Source organism: Uranotaenia lowii, chromosome 2 (genome assembly GCF_029784155.1).
Source record: "Uranotaenia lowii strain MFRU-FL chromosome 2, ASM2978415v1, whole genome shotgun sequence".
NCBI classification, from domain to species: domain Eukaryota; kingdom Metazoa; phylum Arthropoda; class Insecta; order Diptera; family Culicidae; genus Uranotaenia; species Uranotaenia lowii.
Window position 1 is genome coordinate 81,662,957 of NC_073692.1, and position 25,880 is coordinate 81,688,836.

General features: G+C 37.3%; 1 protein-coding gene across 3 annotated transcripts in view; it reads left to right on the plus strand.

Moving 5' to 3' along the window:
* Nucleotides 1–25,880, plus strand: part of LOC129747452 (uncharacterized) — a 109,714-nt gene extending 83,834 nt beyond the window's left edge. For all 3 annotated transcript variants that reach the window (XM_055741687.1, XM_055741685.1, XM_055741686.1), the window contains one exon: nt 1,433–25,880. In XM_055741687.1, coding sequence (XP_055597662.1) covers nt 1,433–2,667 — 1,235 coding nt within the window. In that variant the 3' untranslated portion in view covers nt 2,668–25,880. The remainder of the gene's footprint in view (nt 1–1,432) is intronic.

Below are 25,880 nucleotides of genomic sequence, written 5' to 3' on the forward strand. Positions count from 1 at the left end.
TTCGTTAATTAGCTTACCTATTTTATTTTTTCTTAAATCTGTGTTTTATTAATCAAATTCAATGCTGCTTACTCTTTTGACGTTTTAAAAAATATAACATGATTTAGTTGTTCCGGCGTTGAAATTTTTTTTCAAAATAAATAAGTTAACTATTATTTTATGTTTCCAAATGCTTGTTGATGTTTTAGCTTGTTATGATGACATTTATGTTTTAAGGTTTCCACTTGAATTGAATATTTGTGTTTAGAGTGCGACACAATAAAAGAAACAAATGTAGTAATTTCTTTCGGATCTTGTTTTGAACGTTTTGAAGCCATAATTTCAGCATTTTTAGGATCAGTTATTTCAACAGCACATATCAGATATCTAGTTCAAAACAAACTTTCTTCAACATCATATTGCTGAACGTGTGTTCTGTAGAGAATTTTAACAAGTGTTCACTCAAAATGGGAATATTTGTTTTCCTGTGAAAAAAATAAAGAATGTAAATATTTTCTCACTAACAATTCGTAAATTAATTTTTTTGGTGATGCATCAGCGGATCGATTGGTTTGGTAGATGTCAAATATCTTTCCAAGACATACAGTTTGTTTATATAAAATATCATTTTACGAACGTACCGTAAGATATTTGATCTCTGAATTCCTTCTTCTGATTTTTGTCATGATCTTCTCCGTACGACCACTATTGGTCTATCGCTATACGTTTCAGGATGCCAGGGTACGATAAACAGAGGTTACAAGAACGTAGTCCTTCAGGAAGTAGCCTACTTTAAACTCTTTCTGAAAACCGTAAAACGACAGTTCTTGTTGCTTCGACGCCATCTTTGATCAAACTGACAGCACCCGAGCAAAAAGTGACTCACGATCAGCTTTGCCACTTTCAAATCTGTATTTTCGAGGCAAAAAATCTTTTTAATAATTATAAAATGTCAAAAGTCTGTATTGAAATCATGGAAAGAAAAGAAATTATTCACATTTTTAGTAAACACCAGTTAATCGTTTTATTATTTGTTGTTTCTTATTTGTCAATACGCGAATGTTTGTTCCATTTTTCAAATTTCATTGAAGTGAAAGCTTCAAACTTTATCCCAAATTTTGCGATTTCATAGTCTTGATCTTGTTTAAAACATTTGGTTGCCTTTTTTAATTTTTCTCAACTTCTTCTCCAGTTTATCGCATTCAGTTTCTTTGCATATGCTTTTAATAATTTTAATAATTTTTATCTCTATCTCTGTCTTTGCGTGATACTCTGTTGTTTTGTGCTATTCGTTGATATTGTTCCGAAATTCCCGTTTTGATGTTTATTCCCTAAATTTTTGTAATCGTTCACCTGAATGCACAACTCCTCCATTGTTGACCATGATTCTCGTAACCAACTCTTGCGACCCCCGCACACTGGATCTAGCTAATTCCCATTTTTGCACCAACAGTTTCCAGTAACCATACGCTTCAGATCGAACCAGTCCAGACGAGAAGGCGCAGTGAGGGTGATGCCGGTAGACGGCGCAACGATAGTGGCGGTTCCGGTGCGATTAGCAGTGGTGCCAGCAGCAGCAAGGACGCCCACAGCCGTCGAGTTTCGCTGGACTCGTGCGATACCGGACACACCAAGAGCCACCAGGGAACGGCAGGAGGAGGAGGAGGAGCCGGCAGCGGCGGAGGTGATTCGTTGAAGTGCCGCTATCCCAAGTGCGACTCCACAGCTACCATCGCCGAGGCTAAGAAATCGTACAAAAGCTGCCACAACTGTTCACATTTGTACTGTTCGCGAGAGTGCCGCAGGGCTCACTGGGAGAAACATCGTAAGGCTTGCCTGCATTCGAGGATTTCTGCGCTGTGCCGACTTGTGTTGTCCACCTGCAAGGACGATGCGGACACTTTGCGTCACCTCAGTGTGCTGGCCAGGCGTGGCTACTTGGCGCAAGGACGGGGTGTTGTTAGAATACTATTTCGTAGTCCGGAGAATGCGGACGCATTTATCAAACAGGGTTTTCAGTGTTTAGGTGAGGTATCGTACGTTCGCTGGCCGGATCTACTCCCGTCAGAAATGGGCCCAGAACTGTATTCGGAGCTGCTCAAATTGAGCACCGAGTACAAGCCCGATTCCAAAATGTTGATTTATGTGGCCATTTGTGTCGTTTCGGAAGCTCCGGGTAATGCTACCGCTCCAGTGAAATGGGAACGCCAGCTGGTGTCACGATGCGCCAAGCTCAAACTTTGCCGGTCCGTAATCCACGAAATCAGTAATACTCCAAAGGAACGTCAAGTTCCCAAGAAGGACAACGTGACCGATGTACTGATTCTGTCGTTCAATATCATGTCCAAGACAACGCAGAAGAGTCGGGAGCTGGTGTCTCTGAACATTCAGAACGTGTTGCGTCAGCGAGGCGTCATCCTGCGGAAGCATTACCCCGAAGTCTTCCAGCGACTGTCCACCTTTGTCGAGGGTTCAACCGATCGATTCTTGCCGGTAACGATGCATCCGAGAGATAGTGTCTCGGGTCGTCCCTTCGTTTGCATCATAATGCCTAACTACAACGACACGGACAAACTGCCGATCTCGGAAAACAACGACGACGACCGAGTCGTGACCATGGACGTTGGGACGGATCAGCTCATCGGAATCACCAGCACCGTCATGGAAGATTCCGAGAGCAATCAGTAGACAGTAATTGAGTGAATAGATTTTTAACAGAAATTCCTCCGATCTTTTCCACGGTTTAGGTTTGGGTTGTGAAGAACGTACACGGTTGAAACAACGCACCTGATTGGTGTTAAATTGCACCCAAAAGTGAGTTGTTGTTTAATCGCACACCAGCATCACGCGACCCACAAAAGCTTCCGAAGTGAGAATCAATAAAATAAACAGGACAAAGATCAGGTAAGTTTTGATGGTAAACAATTAACGAAAAGTCAACTGACAAACAGAAGGGTAATAAATCGAAAATTAAATAACGCCAAATTTTTTATACACGGTAGACTAGAATACATCAAACCCGAGTCCAGATTCAATCAACCTTTACCCCTCTGTGAAGGAGAAAAAATCTTTTGAAATCTTTCCTCGCTATCTAAAACTAAAAAAAAACAAAAGAGCTTGTAAATTTCCACTGTCAGCTGACGGGTAATGTAAATAGAAACGCGTTTACTCATTGTTTCCTTTAGAGCAGTAAAACATTTCCTATCCCCTTTTCGGACATCTTTCCTTTTCCCTACAAGTTTCGGATAGAAGTTATCACAGAATTAGGATTAGCCTAAAAAAAGTTTTATGAACCAAAAAAACAAAAGAAACCAATTTGGAACTAGTTCACTTGTTGTTATTGAATCAAATTAGTACGTTAGTCAAAAACAAAAAAAGAAGGTAAAAAGTAGTATACGGAGGGGATATTGAATATGTAGATAACGGTTTTATTTTCGTTGATAATTGGGAATAGCTAAAATCTACTGCTAGCAATAATCAATCAAATACACAAGTCGTGGATACTGTGCCATATCGGAAATTATTTACCTTTTCCCAAAAACAACAGCGACCAATGGTGAGGAACTAAAGTGATCGGTGGCTTAATACGAGAGAAGTGCGAAGATTGAAATTATGTAAAACGACTAATTCTATTACCTACTGTTCTGTGACTCTGCCAAATGTTATTTTGATATTTTATGACAAACAAAACGAGTGTAATAACAATCTAAATGCAAAGCTGAAAAGAAAAAGCCTACTTACATCACACAATATGAATTTCTATCTCATAAATTCGATGGAATTTTCAACAATAGGGATAACAAATCAAAAAATTATATGTTTTTTAAGTTTTAGCTTGAAAAATACATAAAAGAGCATCCTTGAATTATGTTGCGTTGCAACTTATTTTGATTTGATTTTCTTGGCCATCTCTAGGTAGCATCTAGCATCTAGCCCTGTTGAGACGGATTGAACTTCACGATCCGACATCAAGAGGGCTACCGAAAGTAAAGATGGCAAGTCGACGTAACGTCCATTTCAACCGTTAAGAAGAAATGCTTGAATTTCGCGCGCGATCTACAAGCATTGTCTTGGCAAAAACCCGAAGCGAACCTCATAGGGGGAGGCAATCGGGAAGCCTTCTTGCTAACTGGTGACCCGGGGGTCGCTCTCTTAGACTCCAGACGCTGATCGGAAAAGTCGCTTGTTGAAATCGAAATATCGTATTTTTCGAAACTCGTAGTCGTTGTTGAAGTGGAAGTTGTGTGGCCGTATCGGAAAACCCAAAAGCCGTTGAGGCTGGCAATCTCCGACGCTGTTGTTCCGCGCATTCGGTTCGGTCTAAACGGGGAGTCGGTTAGTGGAAATGCTTACTGGTTGTCGAACCTGGTCCTTGGAGGCCAGTTGAAGGTCCGCGCTAAGACGCTGAACGTAAGGAATCGGCGCGTCGTCGGTAAGTCAATTTTGCTTTTAAATTTCATTTGTTACATTTTGATTTTTTTCCCTTGAAATTGCCAAAAATTCAACACGAGATTCGCGCAAATTTAAATTGTCCCCCCCCCTGAGGTAAGAGTACGGGCTAATTAAATAGATGACCGTTGGCACATCTACACATCGCTTGGCGCTTAAGTGCCGACGGTAAAGTTTGCGCCTTTTAATCTCGCCAGTTAATTACCGATACGTAGCAATTTTTATGGCCAAAACCGCTTATTTTGGATTTATGCTTGTCCCATCACAGCAGACGGACTCAGAACTTAACGCTGCGACTCGGATGATCCTCCAGTAGAACACCCTTTCTTTAAAGATACATGTCCATACAGCGAATAAACTTCAAACGTAACTTTTGAAGCTTCAAACGCACTCTTCTTAGATGCTCCCTGTGGAATCCCGGACGGCCTGTTTTAGGGTTCATCTGGAGATTGGCGCAAAACTGACGAGGTTGCTAGCTAGATGCTAGAAGTCAGTTGTCAGTTGTGCTAGCGATTACTCATCATCGCTTGTCTCTCAATATGGCTCTCATGGTGAAAGAGCAAAGAAGGCATACTCGAGGATACCACACTCCCATAAGGTGGATTACCGTTCTCGGCTTTCTGCAGAATTCAACTCCGCATTTTTGACGTCCTCGCATTCCCTCTGCACCGGGTTCTTGGCTGCCTGAAGGGTCTATAAACGGCAAATATGTTGGCACCAGCCTTTCGAACCATTGACAATTGAACTGATCAACTGGCGGTACTTTCTGGAGCAGCCGTGATCGCGTGATCCGAGGAATTGCGTGATGTAGTCTTCTTCAACAATTTTCCTGTCTATCCAATTCAGGTCGTTCGGAATGTGACAATCGTGACAATGAATCCATCCATATATCTCAGAACAGTGTCACAGTGTACTGTACCCGCAAGAAAAGCTGCCCTCTATTTACAAAGCCAAGGTGGACAACATGACGCCCGCTATGTGAAGGTCCCCTCTGACGAGATGGTTTGGCATCTGCGTATACCCCGCAGATTCATCAGCTAACACGCACACTACTGAATCTTTGTAGGTTATATTGTTTATGCAGGGCTCTTTTCAAGACCATTTCTTTATATTAAAACACCTCTTGTATAACCAGCTGAGTTAGTAAACCCGTCTCAAGCCTCAGGGTTGGCACATTCGTAATGGATAAAATTAGAACTGTATTCCTCCCGAAACTTCTACGCAACACACTAGGGGCTTAAAATAACCCACCCTTTTTGGGAATGGTTGGTGATCCTTAATTTAAGGTTTGGCTAACACGGTAGGTACTTCGCAAAGCGGGTTCCGTTGCTTGGTGATTGTGCTGTTGGGTTCAGCGCAGATAGTTAGTTGCATCATAATGGTCGCACACACGCTGTGGATAATTGGGAGAATCGAAGCGATCGACTGATGAGATTGATGAGCTAGCACAGCGAAGATGTCGGGAGCGGTACTTGCGTCACGCTTTGTGCACAGGGAAGGCCGATTATAGGAACCTACCTTCGGTCTGTAGTTATTGACGCCAAAGCAAGTCAGCAACACACGAGGGTGGCCAACGGACTACGGTGAGATTGACCTGTAAGATATCCTTACCACTTCCACCGACGTTTATGGGACTCCCTTTGTTCGGCATCAGAGCGGCACGCTTACAACACCAAAGTCGCAGGAAATGCCACTACATCCATAGAAAAAAAAACCCCAAAAATTTCACTTCTCAATACTGAGTACATTTCTATTTGCACACACCTCCCTTACTCCCACGTTCTTAAAACTAGGCCAAACCTGGAGGGCAATGCCCTGGTGTTGCTGCTAAGCTGAAGGCTGTTGGCTTCTTCGAAGGTAGTAGGTCCGCCGGGTTGGAAGCTTGTGGACCACGGGCTTGTAGGACGTCTGCTGCTTCAACGGGGAGGCTGTCGATCCGATGGGTTCGGGAATCGGAATCGACCAAACACCTTCGTCCGTATTGTTTCCGCGGCCACGTAGCAGTTCCGGAATTCTTGCCGAAAACCAAGTGGTCCTATGATGGAACAATAGATTCATAAGCGGGCATATCCTGGCGATGACCAAAATGGCGGTGCGGCGGCTTCTTGGCTTACCTGGCGTCTGGCTTTTTACACTAAGTAATACACTGGGTTCTTAGCTAAGTATAGCGTTTTAGCTTTCCACCCGTCTGTGGTTGGGGCTTGTGATATAGCTCAGTTGGTAAGTCAGTTGCTTCCTGAGCAGATGTCCGTGAGTTCGAGCCCAAGAGTAAACATCGAACACAGTTGTACCGGACAAGTTTTTCAATGACTGTCCGCCAACTGCATCGTTGATATTAGTCGCGAATGACATGAAGATGTTAAAACGACTATAATCGAAACAAAAAAAAAACCGTCTGTGGTTAATACAGAAGTGAGCCAGCACCAGGAAGCCGCCTTTGACCGGCCTTGATCCGAGCAGTCAGGTCGTTGCTATCTTCGCGCTCGTCTTTGCGTCGGGGCGTCGCTGTCGTTCGCTTGGTTTCCAACAGCATCGGCTACTACGGTTGGCCCTCTGCTGTTGTGAAGTGCTGAAGCTTGATGTGTGCGGAGGCTTGTGGCGCTGTCGGCGCTTTTTTTTGGGGAAAAACTATGCACATAGTTCACAGTCACTGCGATATAATGCTTAACCCTACTTCTATTCGCGACATATCTCAGAAACCTCGATGGAAGTGTTATCTGACGCTTACAGACCTGAGACTATTAATCAGCAACTCCCGGATTATTTTAGCTTAGTCGCAGAAGACCCTTTGATTAATCTCAGGGTCGGCCTACGGCTGGATAATCGGAGGGGAGCGCGGACAAAATTTAGAAGACAAACTGTGGGTTTTCTACAATCACAATTTATGGTCGAGGAAATTACTTCTATTTAAAATCAAGATAAACTTTGGTTTTGAATTTTAAGCTTTGTTAAGCACGCTACTGTGTGGTGTGTTTGTATAGGGTGTGGATTGGACGGTGGTCGATGACCGTTGCGGTACGTACCGGATGCTCGATGGCTTCGTTGGTGAGCGCTCACGGGTTACCTTTACCGGGGTGTTGGGTTCAACAATGGCGGATTGTTGATGGCGAATCAGGAACTGGAATGTGTCCTGATGTGATTGCCAAAATGGTGGCAGTTCGTCTGACGTTGACGAACGGGTAGGATACGGCGTCTTCCTTCGTTGACGTAATCAGCGGACCACGGCAAGACCGTATTGGCCGCAATAGCTCTCCTTGAGAATTAGAGACTTTGAGATACCCAAGTCCCGAGAGATAGGCATCCTTTGCAATTACCTGCTGCCAGCCAAGGTTTTCGTCAACTGTGTTCGTGGACTGCGCCGCCACGAGACTCTGGGCCTATTCGGTGTTGGATGATGGTAGAATATCATAGGAACTATAGTATATCAGAGGAAATCTCCGGTATGGGGTCCAATGTGACAGCTATCTGGAAGTTCAAGTTATTCCTACTTAGCTTCTTTGACCTTCCATAGACGTATTAACGGGTATGAACGTTAAAATCCAAAAGAGACTACGTTAACTTACGGTTTTGACACCGTACGCAGCTCACTTGCTGTAACTTCCTCAGTGGAAACCATTTTCATAAAATGTCAATCCATGTAAATTTGTGTTTTATCTGCGCGATATATTGTTGAGATATTTAATCAACATTTTCATCGAGTTTAGAGCCCCCCAACCGTCTCGGATTAGCGGGGTTTTACTGTAATCCAGCTTGAACAATGTCTGTCACAAACCTTTATGTACTATCTCAACTCTTTTACAAAGCACTACCTGTGTTCTGTTCGGTATTGCTGTTTGGCTCCAACGCTAAACAATACGACTTCAATATCCAAGTTTTGAAGTTCCATCTGCCTGGGTCTAAGATAGAAAACGCTCGATTTCGAAGATTACAGCTTTTTTTTTACAAGATTTAACTTGGTCTTTAAACCATAACAGTTGGGTGTTTTTACTGCCGTGAGTGGGTTAAACCTACTAAAATCACCTTGGGCTTTGTATGCTTGATGTGCCCCTTGGTTTCACCCTAGGCTACTGCATCAAGAGATAGGCTGTGCTCTGGCACTTATACATCGCACCTTTTTCAAGATGTGCTCTTCAACTTCAGTCCAGGGAATCTAAAATCGTTAACTTTCGACAGAATTTGTCGATCAGAACATCCATCGAGAGACATTTCCATCCTCAAGCAAACTAGACCAGCACTTAACAATTTCAATTTTGTTCTCGATAAATTGTGCATTCCGATTCAAATTTAGATTCTCTTTTAAGATAAATTCTTGCTCACGGACAATAGAAAATTTATCATTACTTTGCATGAAGCCAGAAGCATGGGGAGTAAGGACGGACGCAAAAATATGGAAAAAAAATTGCTTCCCTGCTTCAGACTGGTACGGATGACCCCAAGACGTGTGCCGATTAGGTAACTGTATCTAATAGAGTTTTATACACTTTCAAAGGGGGTCTAAATTAGACTTACCGGCAGACTCGTCCTCAGGGGCTCCTACGCTCGATGGACTTCTGGGGTTAAATTTGCTGGTCTGGAGGTTTTCGGGGAGCGGCTTTTATTGGCCACTGGGGAAGTGACAACATTACATAATTTCTTTCGGGCGTTCAACTCCTGGTCTAGGGGCCAATTGGCTAGGCCACCCGGGCTTAAGCACACTTCACGGTACGACATTTGGGATTACGACTACTACTGATCCGCGCACTGGACGGAATATACAACGGGTATCAAAACGTTTCCGACGGAATAGCGATACTTGACCTGTTGATCTGTGCTCTGGAGATCGAACACGCACGTCTGTCTCGTTTGACGATAGGCAGGCAAGAGAGCGTTCAACCCTCTTTCTCGCTGTTTCCGGGGTTTTCCTTTATTTTGGAGTTCGCAAACTCCACAGCGAACGCAAACTCTCCGATATTGCGCAGCGGCATTACTCCAAAGTGGTTTCCAACTTTTGTTCACTGCCCCTTTTCTTTCCATTAGCCCATCTACGCTCCTTACCATTTTTAATTTTATTTGAATTTATTTAATGGGACACATTTATATGTTACATAACAACAGCCTCTTCCGTAGGATTTCCAACCACCAAGGCATGGCCGATTGGGAAACCACCAAGCTACAATTCCGCCACGACGTGAAACCTTTGAAGCCTCTCCACACATTTTTGGGTTATACCGCGCCCTAAGATCGCGTTGCTTTGGATTGGTGGTGTCATACGAGACCCAAGATTTTCCTTTTGCTTTTAAACACGTTTGTTGCCATGGGACCTGGGAGGCCCCGTCACATCAAAAACGTGTGACGCTTCCTTACTCAAGGAATCCGCTTAGTTTAGCCACAAGTAGGAACTTTTGGAGTTCTCCCTCCTAACTTTTTCGCTCCGAGAATTTGTTTGAGCCCGGCTAGTAAAACTATCGAAATGAACGTGGTGACTAACCTTTTAAGTTAGGTTGACGAACTCTTTCTCTCCGTTCATGTCAATTGAGCATTGACGCTGCCCGTTGAGCTTCACGCACTCCTCTAACAGCTCTTGCTACGCAACACACTTCCAAGCAAACATGAAACCGTATCAAAAATGATAACTTAAGTCGTTTACAATGGTGTTGCGAATCGCAATTCCAACTGCATATAAGATCGTATAAAATGTCGTATGTAGTCAGTTTTAATCGGGAATGATAAAAAGTCCGCCATGTTTGTAAATTTGGAAATGATTTTGCATCCGCGAGGGCTTCATGTGTAAAAATCATCGTCATGTTCTTTCCGCAACAGCAGTGCATCTAGATGGCTAAAAACCAGTTGGAAATTGAGTAATATTGACCAATAAGAGAACAGGGAAGTATTGTCGCTGGCAACGATTTGAAGGCTATGAGAGCAAAATCTTGCGTGCGCTCATTTGCATTCTTTTGATAGGTACAAATAAGGTGCGGCAGAACGCCAAATTGGTGTAGTTTTCGTCGCTTTAGAAAGAAATAAAATTTATGTACGTATATTGCCTCCACTTTGGTAGGTAAGTGCTGTTTTTTCAACTTTCATAGCTTCAAAAAGGTTTGTTGGGTTTATCCTCAACCAGAGTGATGTCAAAAGGAGTCATGCCCGCAATGACAAAAGCTGCATCTGTCTAGATAGTTCTGAATGCACAGCTAACTAAGGCTGTCAGCCGATGAGCTGTGCTCCGTAATAAGGATATGATTCGCTCTACTTCTAGGGCAGAGCTCCAGGCCACCCCTCCGTATTGTACTTTCAATTGGGGAAACGCTCTCATGGAGCCGTTTCTAGCTACTTTTTGACCCATGGCAGTTGGCATAATCCAGGCCAACAAGTCGATGACTTTCGACGCTTTATCACAACAGTAGTTGACATGCGCACAAAAACTTAAGCGATTATCGACCATTACTTCGAGGTTTTTCAGCTGCGGTGTCGTAGATGTGCTGTAACTTTAAACAGCTATTTTCATGTGCGGCCAAATTCTTCTGTAAGTCACGAGAAGTACTTCCGTTTTATGGTGGGTTATCTGAAGTCTTTCTATAGAAACCGTTGAAATGTCTTCTACCTCCTCGATTGTTTAGGCGATGATCATGAGCATGATTTCGTCCACAAATCCGAGTATTTGCGCGCCTGTAGGTAGTTGTAGCATAAACCCCTCATAATACGTGGTATTACAGAGTATAGGCCAAAGTATGGAATCCTGTGGAAAAACCGCCGTTAGGGCAGTAGATCGTAACCCAGTTTCGGATTCGCTGGTCGAAACTCGATTTTTAAAAAACCTTTCTATCATCCTGCATCCTGCAGCGTTGTTGAAGGCAGTTTTAACGTCGATCGTCACAGGGGCGTAATGACAAGCACCTGTCCTTTTCTTTTGCGCGTTACTCAGTCACCATCCGGCTTCCACAGTGGATCTCCCTTTCCGAAAACCAAACTATCTGTTCGACTGTCCACTTTCACCCTCTGTGCAGATGGTTGGTCTGTTGAAGATTATCCTCTCTAATAGTTTACCAAGGATATCCACCAAACAGATATGTCTGTACAATGTTGGATGTTCTGAGTGTTTTCCTGGTTTTGGTAGCAAAACCAGCTTCGCCGTTTTCCACAGGTTGGGGGGAAGATCGCTCGTAGAAACATGTCTTTAACATCGCTTTGAAAGTATCCGGAATGGTCTGTACTGACACCTTCATCACTAAATCCGGGGTTCCATCAGGGCCTGGAGCCTAATTCACCGCAAGTTTCTAAGAGATAGCCACTAATTCCTCGTTCATCTCTTTCACTTACAGCTAAACCTGTTCTATTCCTCTTGAGTGTCAATATGACAGTATTGGAAGTTTGGTGGCTTGTAATTTTATTCGGGTGCATCCAAATAAAACAATTTCTTCGGGGACCCTCAATGAATGCTTGAAATTTTTAATTTTGCATCATTACTTTTTTATGTACGCACCCTGAAAGCTCAGAAAAAAAACTGCCTAATCAGACCTTGAGTGTCAATTTGACACTTCTCGCTTAAAACCGGAATATCTCTCATGTTTCTCAGCCGAAATTCATAGTTTTGGAAACCTCTTAATGTAACTCAAATTTTTTTCAGACAATATTCAGCTACAACTAATATAAACAACAACTAATATTAAAAAAACTGTAGATGAGCTCTGGAATTCTGAAAAAAAAATCACTTTTTTAAAATGAACACACACATACTTCATGTTTTTTTGAAGAGATCTAAATTCAACTAAATTGCACATTTTTCAAGGGTTTGATGGCTAGCATCTTACTAATGCTTACACCACCAGCCCACAGAAAGAGTACTATGTATGCCGTGTCCGAGATTCGATCTCATGACCTCTGGCTAAGAAGACTTAAACGCTATCCTCTACGCCACGGTCGGTGGCTGGAAAGCTGAAGTTGGATACTATTCGTTGCACATCTGGGAATAATTTTTATGAAATTTTCAAGATCATGACCACAAAAAATGTAAAAAAAGTGGTGTAAAAACCGCACTTTTCAATCAAGAACCATTAAAATTGTTTTAGTCACACCAGATGCATTTAAAAAAAAAAAAATATTGAAAAGTTAACGTGATTTGGCTCATTTTGGCTTTGTTAGATTGTGAAAATACGAAACACAGAAGTTTTGACGAATTTTCAAAGATAGCTGTTTATCGAACTTTTCATAAATTTCCATTTTCTTCATACTTTCTTGCACTAAAATACAACTTTGCACTGGATTTGAGTATATAAATTGATAAAAAGTTCTAAAAACAGCTACCATTAAAATTCGTCAAAAATTCAGTGCTTCGTATTTTGACAATCAAAAAATGGCTTAATCTGCTAAAATACGTCAATTTAAAAAAAATCAACATTCATGTGGTGTGACTTAAACAATTTTGACGGTTCATTGATTGAAAAGTGCGGTTTATCCACCACTCTATAAATTTTTTGTGGTCATGATCTTGAAAATTAAAAAAAAAATCCTGATGAGCAACGTTTAGTATCCAACTTCAGCTTTCTTGGACATTAAGTGATTTTTTTTTATAATAACGGAAATCTGAAGTGTTTCAGCCGAATATTGTCTGAGAAACATATTTAAGTTAAATTACGAGGGTTTGAAAACTATAAATTTCATAAAATTCATCGATTCAGAAATATTAGTTTTGGTCAGGAGTGTCAAATTGACATTCCAGGGACTGTAGGGGGTAAAAATTTAAGGTGGGATGAGGGTTAATCCATAGTCGATTCCCACCTTCTCTTGATAGTCAGCCTAAAGGAGGGTTTCCGATTATACAGGAGAGTTTTTAAGTATATACATTCAGCGGGCACTCCCTGAAAACATTTTTGCGAGTTAACGAGGTTCGTAAACCATTTTCTTCATCCTCAAAAAAACCTTATTTGCAAACTCTTGGCCAGGGCAGACAAAAGCAGCCTTCTGACAACAGCAATACTGAAGATCCCTTATTGAATCCTGAAGATGACCCTTTAGAACCATGGAACTTAAGCTATCACCAAAACTTAAAAAATTATCACCAAAACTTAAAAAATGAGGTTGAATATAAATTTTATTTTTCAATTGGAAAAAAAAAACTTATGACTTATGGCCTGTTGAGAGCATTTAGGTGCTATGTATATTTGGCAAAGGAATCAAAAACTTCGAAGAAAAATTTGAAAAAACTTTTAAGCTTACGTTTTAGGCAAGTTCCTTTGCAATTGAGAATAATTATCCTATTTGAAATAGAAGACCAATTTCGATTCTCTTGAAAAGTTGGCGACCTCCCGAACAATATTCAAAATGACGCCAAACAAGTTCAATCCCACCTGTTGACGAATTATTCATCGGGGATCAGCCTGTGCTCGAGGCCCTCGAGGATCCCAAAAAATTCTCATGTTTCTCGAATTAAATCCAAAGAGGATTGCCTGGGAAAAAGGTCAACAAACAACTGTTGAACATGTGTTTGTAAACCTACAATTTTTCCCTTCAGCAACGCAACACGTGTGTATGTTCACCTCCATACATGAAGCTTAGAGATAGGATGTTGCTGTTGATAGCTAGTCCTAGATATGTGTATGACTCCGGTTTCAAATTTGTTTGTCTTTCTCGAAACAAGGATGAAAAGGATGATGATGGTGCCTACCTACAGGGGCTGCAGGGGAAATGTTGAACTTGTTTGCATTTCAAATTATGAGGACTTTTGATGCCGAGGCGGCCGGATGATGGATTGCAAATTGGGTAAAAAGATTCATATATAGCGCTAGTCCCTTGTCCTTGTCACGAATGGTAGGAAGGGGTTTTACTGACTGACCGAGTGTCTGTTCGTGGAAAATTTTAATAGAGACTTTTCAGTTCATTTCCACACAGTTCACAGTAATAAGCCTTTTAAATTGGTTTTGATTATGATAGTAACTTTTTAGACTCTGATATGGAATATTAAAGAAACGAATTTCCAACCATTTTTATAAGTTAGGAGTTTGAATTGCAGCGGTAAATTTAAGTCGCTGTAGTACATGGTTGAAGATAATTTCAACATTATCAACTCCAAGCACGAAACACCATTCGCGATTAACTTTTCTCCCTCTATTTCTAATTCCTACAGCTCTCAAGTTTTCGGAAACAAAGGTTGAAAGTTTTCTCATCCATGTGTCTCCCCCGGGTACACAATTAAAAGATCAAACTTTCTTCATCATCAGAGAATTCTAGCTGGATAGCAACTTTTCGACCCCATCTTGCACCAACTGGTGACACCAAACAAAATTGAGAACTCAGCGCTACTTGTGTACTTGTCGCGAAACGCCATACTGTCAGATTGTTTTTTTTTTTGTGGGAAAGTTCACAACAATTGCTATTTTAAATGGAAAGTTTGAGAAGTTGCTGTAGTTGATGACACTGATATTGTGAGATTTTTATGTTGTTAGAAAACCTTTTCTCCACTCTTTTTATTTGTTTTAACATCAGATCAATCATTTCTTTAAAAAAGTTGACCAATCGAGCCATCGGATTGCTGATTAACGATCGTAATCACACATAGAATCACCCTTAATTTCACGAAATGCTATTCCAACAACACTTTCATTCACGGCGTTTCAAGCTAGACCATTTCCTAGTGTGTATTTCCCAATCAACTTCCGTCTGTCCACCTGAGGAATGACATTCACCTTTAGAATTCATTGTAACAAAAATTTAAGCGAATTTTTGAACACAAAAAATGAACCCGTCCATATTTGGAACTCCAGGAAAGAGAAAAAGCGTACGAACATAAAAGTCTTATTCAACTTTTCACGGCTCTTTCGGGAAAACAAAACAAAACATCCGAAAATATTGAAGGTTCAGCAAAACATTTTCGACAATTTGATTTGATTAGCAGAAACAAAAAAAAACCGACAAAGTTATTTCAGGCTCCCCAAGGTAATATCAAATCGGCTGCGGAACCTCAGCGAAAGACAAATGATGGCAAAAAAATTGGCGGGAAAATTTTATGGCCGTTTTTGGGGAGCCAGCTTCTCGCCAATTTGTTGACGAGACTCGAAACTTTTCCGAGCAATCCGACGTTCCTTGCAGATGGGTAGACACACGAGACAGACGAGAGAGCTCAGCGCACATCCTGGCAAGGGAAATATTGATAAACAAAAGCGAAAAATTGAGATGCCTCGAAAGGTTGAAAAACGGGAGAGGACGAAATAGTTTTTTTAAATGTTTAATGAGCTTCTCACATGTTTAAAAATATGCTATGTTTCGTTATTTGAAAAAAAAAAGAAATGTCTTGATTTTCTTTTCAGGAAAAAGAGTTAAAACTGTATGCAACGGATGATTAACGATGAAGCTTATACTTTTCATAAAAAATTAAAAATATTAAATTCCTCGAATTCATAATGATTCAATAGAAAACTTTAGAAGCAAACTTTAGATATCAGAAAATCTACTTCCCAAACCTCTTGAAATTAGTTTTGAGAATTTCTGGCAACACTGTAGAAAGCAATAATGAAGATTTATGACGTTGGAGTAAATGGAGAATGGCTAATCGAAATCAACTAGGGTAAATGATCTTGAATCATTTACTTTTCCTAACCTAAGATCTATGAAATGATTATTTATGAATCTTATCGAAGTGTTGAAAAAAAAAACTGTTTTAAGATCTTTTCATACAAGCTGTGTTGAAAATTATTGCTAAAATTTATGAAATGAAATAATGTTATTAGAAGCTTTAAAATCATACGCCTTTTCTACTGCAATTTGCACAACTCTATGCTGAGTTTGAACGTCAATTTATGTAACTCTTGGCCGATATAAACTGATTCTTAATTCTGATTATAAAAGTAAAATATGATTTTAAAAGTAAAATATGATCTTGAGTGGATCCATCTTTGATCATGAGCGGAACTACTAGCTTTCAAAATAAACAGCTAGGTGCACTGCCTCATGCCTTATGTCCAAGGTTGCCGATAAAATTCTGTAATGGTTTTCTGTGACGATATTTCCTTATGTTTCATCGAAAATTTATGAAAAATTGGGTTTTTTTTACATTTTACTTGAGAAAAATCGATTCACCTTTCTAATCGTACCATATTTATTTTTCCAATCTTATCTTAGAATGTTATGTTGACATCAAAAATTAAAATTTTTAAAATTCGTGCAAAATTTAAAAAATCTGTGAAATCTGTGAACATTACCAAAATTCTGTGTTCTGTGACTCAGATTCTGTGATGAAAATTCGCTCAAAATTCTGTGAAATTACAGATTTTTCTGTGATTTCGGCAACCTTGCTTATGACTCACACGCGGTTTTTACTCCTGAATATATGCAGCACCTTTGTATTTTTCTTATTATATCAGCTTTAGGGACAGAAAAGATATAAAATTAAGTTCCAATAGAACCTAAAATTACTTTAATTGATGTCACAGCGTAGCACAGGCACACAAAGAGTTCCAATGTTAGTATATGTCCAGCCGAAGCTAGGACGCACAAAGAGTTAATTTTTTTTGGGATACAAGTTTTTTTATTCTTTCTTTCAGAGGGACGATGGGAAGGAGGACGAAAGCTTTCATGCATATTTTTTTATATAATTCGTGAGCTTATGAAGCCAATTAAGTTAAGTAATTATTTCAGAATAAGAATCAATCTTCATTGCCATTACTTTTCGAACTTCAAGAAGTAGCTTTCAATTTAAAAGGTTGTTCTTGATGTTGAAATTGCAATTGAAAACGATATACTAATAAACAAAAATTCAAATTATTTTTAACACAAATTTCTACAAAGTGTAGCTATGCACACCGGGTTAGCTGTTTTATATTACTTAACGATTCAATTTGTGACCTGGTATTGGAAACCTTTCCGATTCCCTAGTGTTAGATGCTTACACTTGAGCTCGAACTCATTGAAATCAATTTGGGAAATAATTGTTTTATCAATTGAGCTAAATACTTAATGTTTATTTTAATATTTTTTTAATATAAATAAATTTTATCGTTATTTATTAGAAACTGGAATTTATTATAAACTTTATTCTATGAATGAGTTGTTTAGAGCAAGTTTGCCGAAATCATAGAAAAATCTGTAATTTTGAAGAACTTAAAGCAAATTTTTATCACAGAGTGTGTATGGTAGAACACAGAATTTTAAAATATTCACAGCTTTCAAAGGGTTTTTTGAAATCTGAATGGATTTTCAAAATTTTAATATTTTTGGTCAATATAAAATTTTGGGCTCTTAATTTGAATTAGAAAAGTTTGAGAAGATTTTCAAAGTTAACTGAATTTTTCCCAACTAAAATATAAAAAAGACCCAATTTATCATGAATATTCAATGAAATTGAAAGAATTAGCACCACAAAAATCAATCAAAGAATTATTGGGTAAATCATAAAAAAAAATTTTTTTTCTCGAAAACACCTTGATTTAGAGAATTGTACAGTTTTTTTTACAAAATCTGTAATTAATTCATCTTCTTTTGTATTTCTGACTTGGTTGTTATCTTCAGAAGTTGTTAGGGGCAATATGACCCTAAACTCGCGCATTCAAATAGTCAATCGAATATACTTACGAATTTAATTTTATAGATAAAAACAAAACTTAAATAAGAGTTTAGAGAATCGATTCTTTCATAATAAGATGCAGGGACTCAAAATGAAAATTGAATATCTTTTTTTTGGTGGAAATAAATTTGAAGGGATATTTTGAGAATAACTTTGGAAGGCTAAGTTTCTGTTAGTTTTAGTTACGCAATTTATGAACATTACAAGTCTTAAAGATGAAATTTAATTGAAGCTTCCACAGTTACACAAAGATTAGGAATGATACCTATTAAAGATGTTTACAGTACAAAATGGTTCCGGTCAAGATCATATTTTTTTGTTCCTCTCAAGATCAGAATTTTTCTTCAGTAAAACAGCTCTCTAGTTATTAGAATGAACTTTAAAATATTCTACAAATCATCATTACAAAGCAGAAATCCGCTGAACTATAAAAATTGGTTCGGATATAACCCCTATCCACACCGCTTGATCAACTGTTCCGAGTTGCATCGAATTGAGCCATTTAGTTCCGCTCAAGTCCATTTACCCTATTTAAAGTCTTCAACTGGTAACACTAAATCTTCTATATTTTGCAGTCTGAAATTTCTTTTTTTAAATAAACACTTTTAAATAATTCAATAAGACAGCTTTTAGTCCTGATATATTTTAGAACGCATTCTTTGCATTTACAGAATATATACTTGTCAAATTCGTGACCGAACCCCTAACATGTTGAACTCGGTAATCCATTCGGTAATTGTTTTTAATGGCAAAGATCTGATAGCTGTCAAATATTTTGAACCTTTTTCGGCGAAAAATAACTGAAACTTGGCTGAAATCATCTGTCAAAAACCTGACAGTTGTCAAAATGACAGCATGTTGTATTACCGAACAAGTTGGTAGTGTTTACCGAAATACCAGTACTTTTTTTACCGAAAGACCGGTAATGTTCAACCGAGAAACTAAAGGTTCGGTAATTTTGACCGCACAATCGGTAAAGTTTACCAAAAAAACCTGTAATTATTATCGAGAAACTTTTACCGACCTCCTGTCATTATTTTTGAGATATCTGTAATTTTACCGAAATTCCGTTGCTTTTTTGACAGGAACGCTTAAAAGTTCGGAAATATTTGCCAAATAACCGCTTGATATAATTACCGAAAACCGGTAAATTATATCAATATTTAGGAATTTTTCCGAAAAACTGTTAAAGTTTCAGAAATTTCCACCAAATCACCTTTAGTTGTTTTATATCCGTTTTTGATTTTTTATCTTAATACCGGTGTCTTAAAAAATTTCTTTTTCCAGTGAATTTTTAGGATTTTCTCACCACAACAAAATTACAAAAATACATATATTGGTTCTCTTGGCCATTTTTGATTTCTATTTTGTTTACCGAAACTCGGCTGAAATCATCTGTTAAAATAATGACAGTTGACAACGTGATAGCACGATGTATTACTGAACAACCCGGTAGTGTTTACCGAAATACCCATATTTATAAACGATCACCGGTAATGTTCAACCTAAAATTTAAATAAAAGGTAATTTATACTGCACGACTGGTAAAGTTTACCGTAAAACCTATAATTATTACCGTGAAATTTGTATTTTTACTGAAATACCTGTAAATATTACCGAGATATTTGTAGTTTTCGCCGAAATACTGCGGATTTTTTTTTGGAAAGCTGTAAAAGTTGGGTAATATTAACCGAACAACCGATAGATTTTTCCGAAATGCTTTTAATAATTATCGAGATACCGGTAAATAATATCGGTGTTTGGGAATTTTTCAACCGAAAAACTGTTAAATTTTCAATAATTTTCACTGAATCACCGGTAGTTGGTTCTTGGCCTTTAACTTTTAGCGCAATAACCGTTTTTTGAAAGGATTTGTTTCTCCAACGAATTTTGAGGATTTTCTCACCTAAAAAAAATAACACAAACATATTTATGTGGTAAGAAAATAGTGTTAGTTGCCATACTTTGGACCCTTTACGCGGTGGTTTTTAAATATGTAATCATGTTTTTCCCATGAATGGACGGGAGGTTTATATCTTTAAGGAAATTTATTGTTCACGATCTTATCTGCACATTTCAATGAGAGTTTTCAATATAGATTTCGCTGTTATTGAGAGATTGCCAAAGATATAGATGATTAAATTTACCAACTTTTGACCTACTGTTCCTATTTTGGTACTAAACCGGTACCTTTCATTGGATCTAGAACCAAAATTGCTATAAAAAGTATAATTTTTCGAAAATAAATAAACAAATTCATTAAAAAGTAAAAAACCTTATAATCATAGTTGTAAAAAACAAAAAATTTATTAAAACGTAATCGTAAAGTTAAACATAAAATATAACAGCTTTATAACGATTAAATCCATATAAATTTCTGTTATGAAGATCTCAAACAGTTTCACCCCCTCTCTGCTTTATCAGCAGAACAAAAGCTGTAACTTTTTTGTGTTTACTAACTTGTAGTTTATTTGCGTAATGCTGACGAAAAATGTTCAAAATTTTCAATATTGGTTCTAAATTATGCCCCAATTAAAAATTCGCACCTTTGTTGAATTGTTTATATTGAAACAATGTTTTGGTTTATGTCAGGTCTAAGAAGGGAACATTAAAGTCGAAAGCACAGACAAAAGTGTCGTAAGTCCTATTTTTGGACCCTTTTCAAATTTTCCAGATTTTCCATTGATTTTCATTTATTTTAGGAAAAATTGGTGGTACTGTTAATGTTCTTCAGAATGAAAGTAATTTCCTTCAGAACTTTGGCTTGGACAGTAAAAAAACGTGATTTTTTCTAATTCACTTTAATTTCTCAAACGCGCTCTACTTATTAAGCTGTCTTATTTACCACTGATGAGGAGGTACATTTTTAAAAACGTTGAAACGTTTATCAGAAAGACATTTTATGGCAAAAAATGGTATCGTAAGATTCAGGAAGAACAAGAGCTCATTGTGTGCATAGGAATATCTTTATACTATGCTAACCATTTTTTTTTTTGTTTCGATTATAGTCGTTTTACCATCTTTATGGAATTCGCGACTTTATCAACGTTGCAGTTGGCGGATCGTTATTGACAAACTATCCGGTACAACTGTGTTCGATGTTTACTCTTGGGCTCGAACTCACGGACATCGGCTTAGGAGACAACAGACTTGCCAACTGAGCTATGCTAACAAAATGAATAATTTACAATTTTCGGCTTTTTAGGACTAAAGTAGGCTCTAGGCCCAAAGTAGGAACACCAACCCTACTTTACAAACTTTTCATGATTTTAACCGAGTAGCTCACAGCATGAAGATTTTGGACAAACAAATGAAAGATTTTTGTTAAGTTAAGAACCGATGATCGAAGTTCACTAGAAAAAGACGTTATGTTCATAAATCACTATTTTTTTTAATTTACGGGATGAAAACGGTTAAAAAACTACCGAATTCGGTAATTTTCGTTCATTGTGTAGTAATAATTTAAAATATTTCTCTCAAGAGTTTCATCTTGCCAAACATGCCAAAATTCTTTGAATCATATTAAACGTGGCGATCAAAATCTTCTAAAAAATACTTTTGAACAAATTTTTAAGAACGCTAAACAGACCTTCTTATATGAGCACATCGAGCACCTTTCAAAACGTTGATAAAATATTCTTAACAAATTCGTTTAAAAACATTTATAAATTGTTGTTTCAAATCATGATAAGTTTTGTAATCACCTTCAGAGATAAATTTAAGTTTCTAGTCAAGCGCTGAAGGTCAGTTCCAGAAGCGCCTTCGAAGCATTAAAAAATGCTTTATCTAATTCTTTTACAGTACAAAAAGAGAGGTCCTCTATAACATTCCGATAATTCATATATCGGTTTATATTAAGGTAGCAAGATTGACAAGTTTTTATCCGGGTTAGCCCGGATATTTAATATAAAATTTGGGAAAAGTCCGTTCCAGATATGGTTACCCGAACTTCATCAAAAAAGCCCGGATTCTCGTTCTCATTCTAAAATCAAACAAAAAAAAGCAAATTGTTGTGATTTGACAACTCAAAACAAATGTTTTGAGCAAGTTTCATAACATTAATCATGAATGGTTTATGAAAGCCTGAAATTTATCTATTTTTCAAGTTTTCTATTCTTGAATTTTGTTGAGTACCAATTCTTTGGTTTTAACTAAATTCTTCCAGATATTGCCTGGAGTTTTGCTTGACAATTTTGTAATCAAATTTTTATATTAGTTTATATTGAGTACAGCTTGTAAATCTCCAAAATATTATAAGCGCCTCCGAAACGTTTAAAGAATGGATTAATTCAAATCTATTAGAATACGAAAGTTCCATGAAGTAGTGCTAAGTTTTAACAGTTTTAACCTGTGTGTTGATAAAACGGTTTTATTCATATTTTATAGCACTAAAGTATTATAAGTGCTATAAGCGCCATCAAAGCCTTTATAATATGGGATTTTTTTTTATAAGCGAGCCAGGTTTCAGAAACACTTTGGAAAGTATTGTCTTTCAAAAATGTCCTTAGAGAGCAAATAGTCCTTCCATGATAGACTTCCTTTCAATTTTTATAAATGTACTTTTTTTTCTTGAGAATATTTAATGAGAACACCGAAAATTTAAATTAAAAAATACCAAAGAAGTCCAAGCGAGATACAATGTTTTACAATCACTTATGAATATTTGAAACACTAAAGTCAATGACAAGCCATAAGTTTGGCACAAAAAGACACAATTTTAACTTGAAAATCCCTTTTTTCAATTATTACAAAATCTGCTGTCCAAAATTGTTCAATCGATCGAAAAAATTAGCTCTTGGATAATCCAAGTTGGATTATCGAGGACGAAGATTGTCTCTTTAGGTCTTTAAAAGTGTATCTTTTTGGAAGACATTTGATTCGTTTTAAAATACAAATCCTTCTAAATTATTCATTTGACCCAATAGTAAGGTTGCCAGAATTTTTTTAGCTCGTATCAGCTGGACAAATCCGGGCAATTTTGTCTTAAAACCTGGCAAAATCCGGTCATATTTAAGAAACACTATTTGGTTCTTTTTTAAGTTTGATTCAAGAATGAAAATGCAATTTAGCATCCGGGCAAACCCGTAAAAAACCTGACAATCTGGCAACCTTTCACAATAGCTTTCATAGGATCTTCCAGACCAGGATGAGTACAGCTACAGGTGTTAGCGGTTTGAGAAAAAGTAGGCAAGGGTTTCCAAAAGTTTCTCAGTGGTGGAAGGGTGGTGATGTAGCGCTAAATTTTGTCAGTCATTTGCCTATCAGCCTTCGCTGGTTGATGCCTCTTTTTTTTAAACATTTCGATTACCTGTTACAAGATGGTCGATTCCGTGTTTTGGTATCTTAACACACCCGTAGCTATACCCATCATGTCCCAGACTAATTTGTCTAGTAAAAGTTTATCAAAAGTTAGTTGATATTATTCTAGTCGGTTTTATCTTTTTAAATTCTTCAAACCTGTTTCGGGAATGAATTTTAGCATTCAAATTAGAAAAAAAACTATCCCAGAATTTAGAACGCGATGAAGTTTTGTTTTTTTTTTTCAAAAAGCTGCCAGGCATGCTGAGAACTGATGAGTCCAAGACCAGCAGGCTGAATTTGAGTTTTTTGGTGTGTGGCGGGTCATTAAGACAATTATAAAAAATGATTTTCTACAGTGTTGCCAGAAAAATTTATACTTGTTGCAATGCAATTTTTACTATTTTTAAACAATCGTTACAACCAACTTCATGGACGTTAAAATTTGTCTAGCAGTTGGAAGCATCATTTAAAGTGTTAGAGATTCTTAAAGTAAAATTAGTTAAAACATATTAAAAATTTAAATAAAAAAATGGGAAAAGTTGGAAAGAAATCCTACCAAGGTTATTTGAAATATGGATTGAAGTTTGAAACTATAGTTTATTTGGATTGGAAAATTTAAGAGCTTCGAAAGTATATTCATCGATTAAGAATATCATTTCATAATTGAAAGTGCATATAAAATCTCATCAGCAAAGAAAAATTATTTCGTATCCTCTCCTGTTGGCAAACCAAACCCTCCGGAAGAAACATACGAGAAAGAGAAAACCAAATCCTGTGAATTGTTTGACGAGCAATATTTATTATGTTTACACAAATCGAAACGGCTATGGCAGACAACGTTTACATTTGCGTTCGAGATGAGCAATCAAAAGAATAGAAAGAAAAATCTTAATTTCCGGTTCGATATAAACTCATCCGGTTGAGTTTTATTTTCCACGATTAGTTAGACAATGTGTTGTACCAACCGATCGATACTGAGTAGTAGAATTAGTTAGCTGATTTCCACAAACCATATCAATGAACAGCATCAATGTTTGTTAATGAATTCAAAAATTCGTAACGCGAACGTCTAGTTGAAATGTATTTAGACAATAATAGTCAGGTTATGAAAACTGCAAAAAATAAATAAAAACTAACAAAAATTATATATTTAGTGCAATATGGGTAAAGTAATTTGCAAAAACAAAAACTACAGAAATAAATTATTTTGAGTGTCACGGAAACAGAAGCTACATATATGTTGCTTGAGGGAAACTACAGAATGGTACAACAGAAAGAAAATCAAAACGGCCGAACAAAACAACATCCTACTAAATATTTTTCCTTCTAGCACACTCAAGCTACTAAACGAAAAATGCTGCGCCCAAACGTATTTGCAAGTTCTTCCACGACAAGAAAATTTAGAAACGTTGAAGATAATGAAGTAAATTAAAAATTCCTCTTACTATCGCACACAGAATGAGAGCTTTGCGCCTGAACAAACATATAGAAAGGATTAAAAATACTGCAAAAGGCAAGTGAGACTTTTATATGGTGGATTCGATAAGAACCTTGAACCAAACCAAAAAAAAAATATCCACCTATTCTATTTTTTCCTTCTGAACAAAAAAAACGTTTACACATTCACACAAAAGAAACCCTAGCAGTAAGTGTAAAAATTTTGCAATCAGAAACGACAAACAAAATCTACTAAATGTATGTGTGTGATGAATTCAAATTGAAAAAAAAAATATCGTAACTCGAAGTATAACAAGAATCATTCCATGAATCGTTCCATTAAATTTGTCAGACGTAACTTCAACCAGTGCAGTGATGAAATTTAAAAAAAAAAACAGATTAAAAAATATTCCACATATTTGCTTCTTTGTGTGTTTTTGTGATAATAAGATCGGATAGCGTAAATGTTGCCTTCCTTTTCTTGAAAAAGAAAATCATACTGTAAAATATTATTAAAGTAAAAAAAAGCCTTCGATAAGCTATGTTTATTCTTGCTAGGTTAGCAGTTTAGTTCTGTACATTACACACTGGTGCTGCCTTTTGTTAAATGTCTGTATTGTTGAAAAAAAATTATTTCAATGTGCTTTCCTATCTTAAAATAACTACTACATTTGAATTAACATTCCACATTTTCACTCTTACACTCTCTACTAAAAAATCAAACAAACTAGTTCCGCTTTTGAATCGCTTCACTGAATCATTACAATTCCTACGCATTTATATTGATAGATGAAGTAAACAGAACTCAAAGCTAAAAAAATTCCCTTACACCGAAAGCCGTAATCACATGGTGATTCCGGACCTAAGGTAGTGGAAACAAAAAATAAAAGGATAACAACAGTCTCATACTATAAGCATGCAGCAAAGAGCAAACAACAGATCGAGAAGAGAAATATGTAAAACTACACACAATACCCATTCAAGGCATAACGCATATAAAAAGTATATATTTTAGGATATTCCAATTTTATTATAAACAACAACAATATAAAAAAAGACAACAAGAACAACAACAACAAAAACTGCAAGGAAAACCAAACAATGATATATTTAGACATATTGTATTTTATTATTATTTAAAAAATAATGGAAAAAATATAATACTTGTTGAAAAATTGCCAAA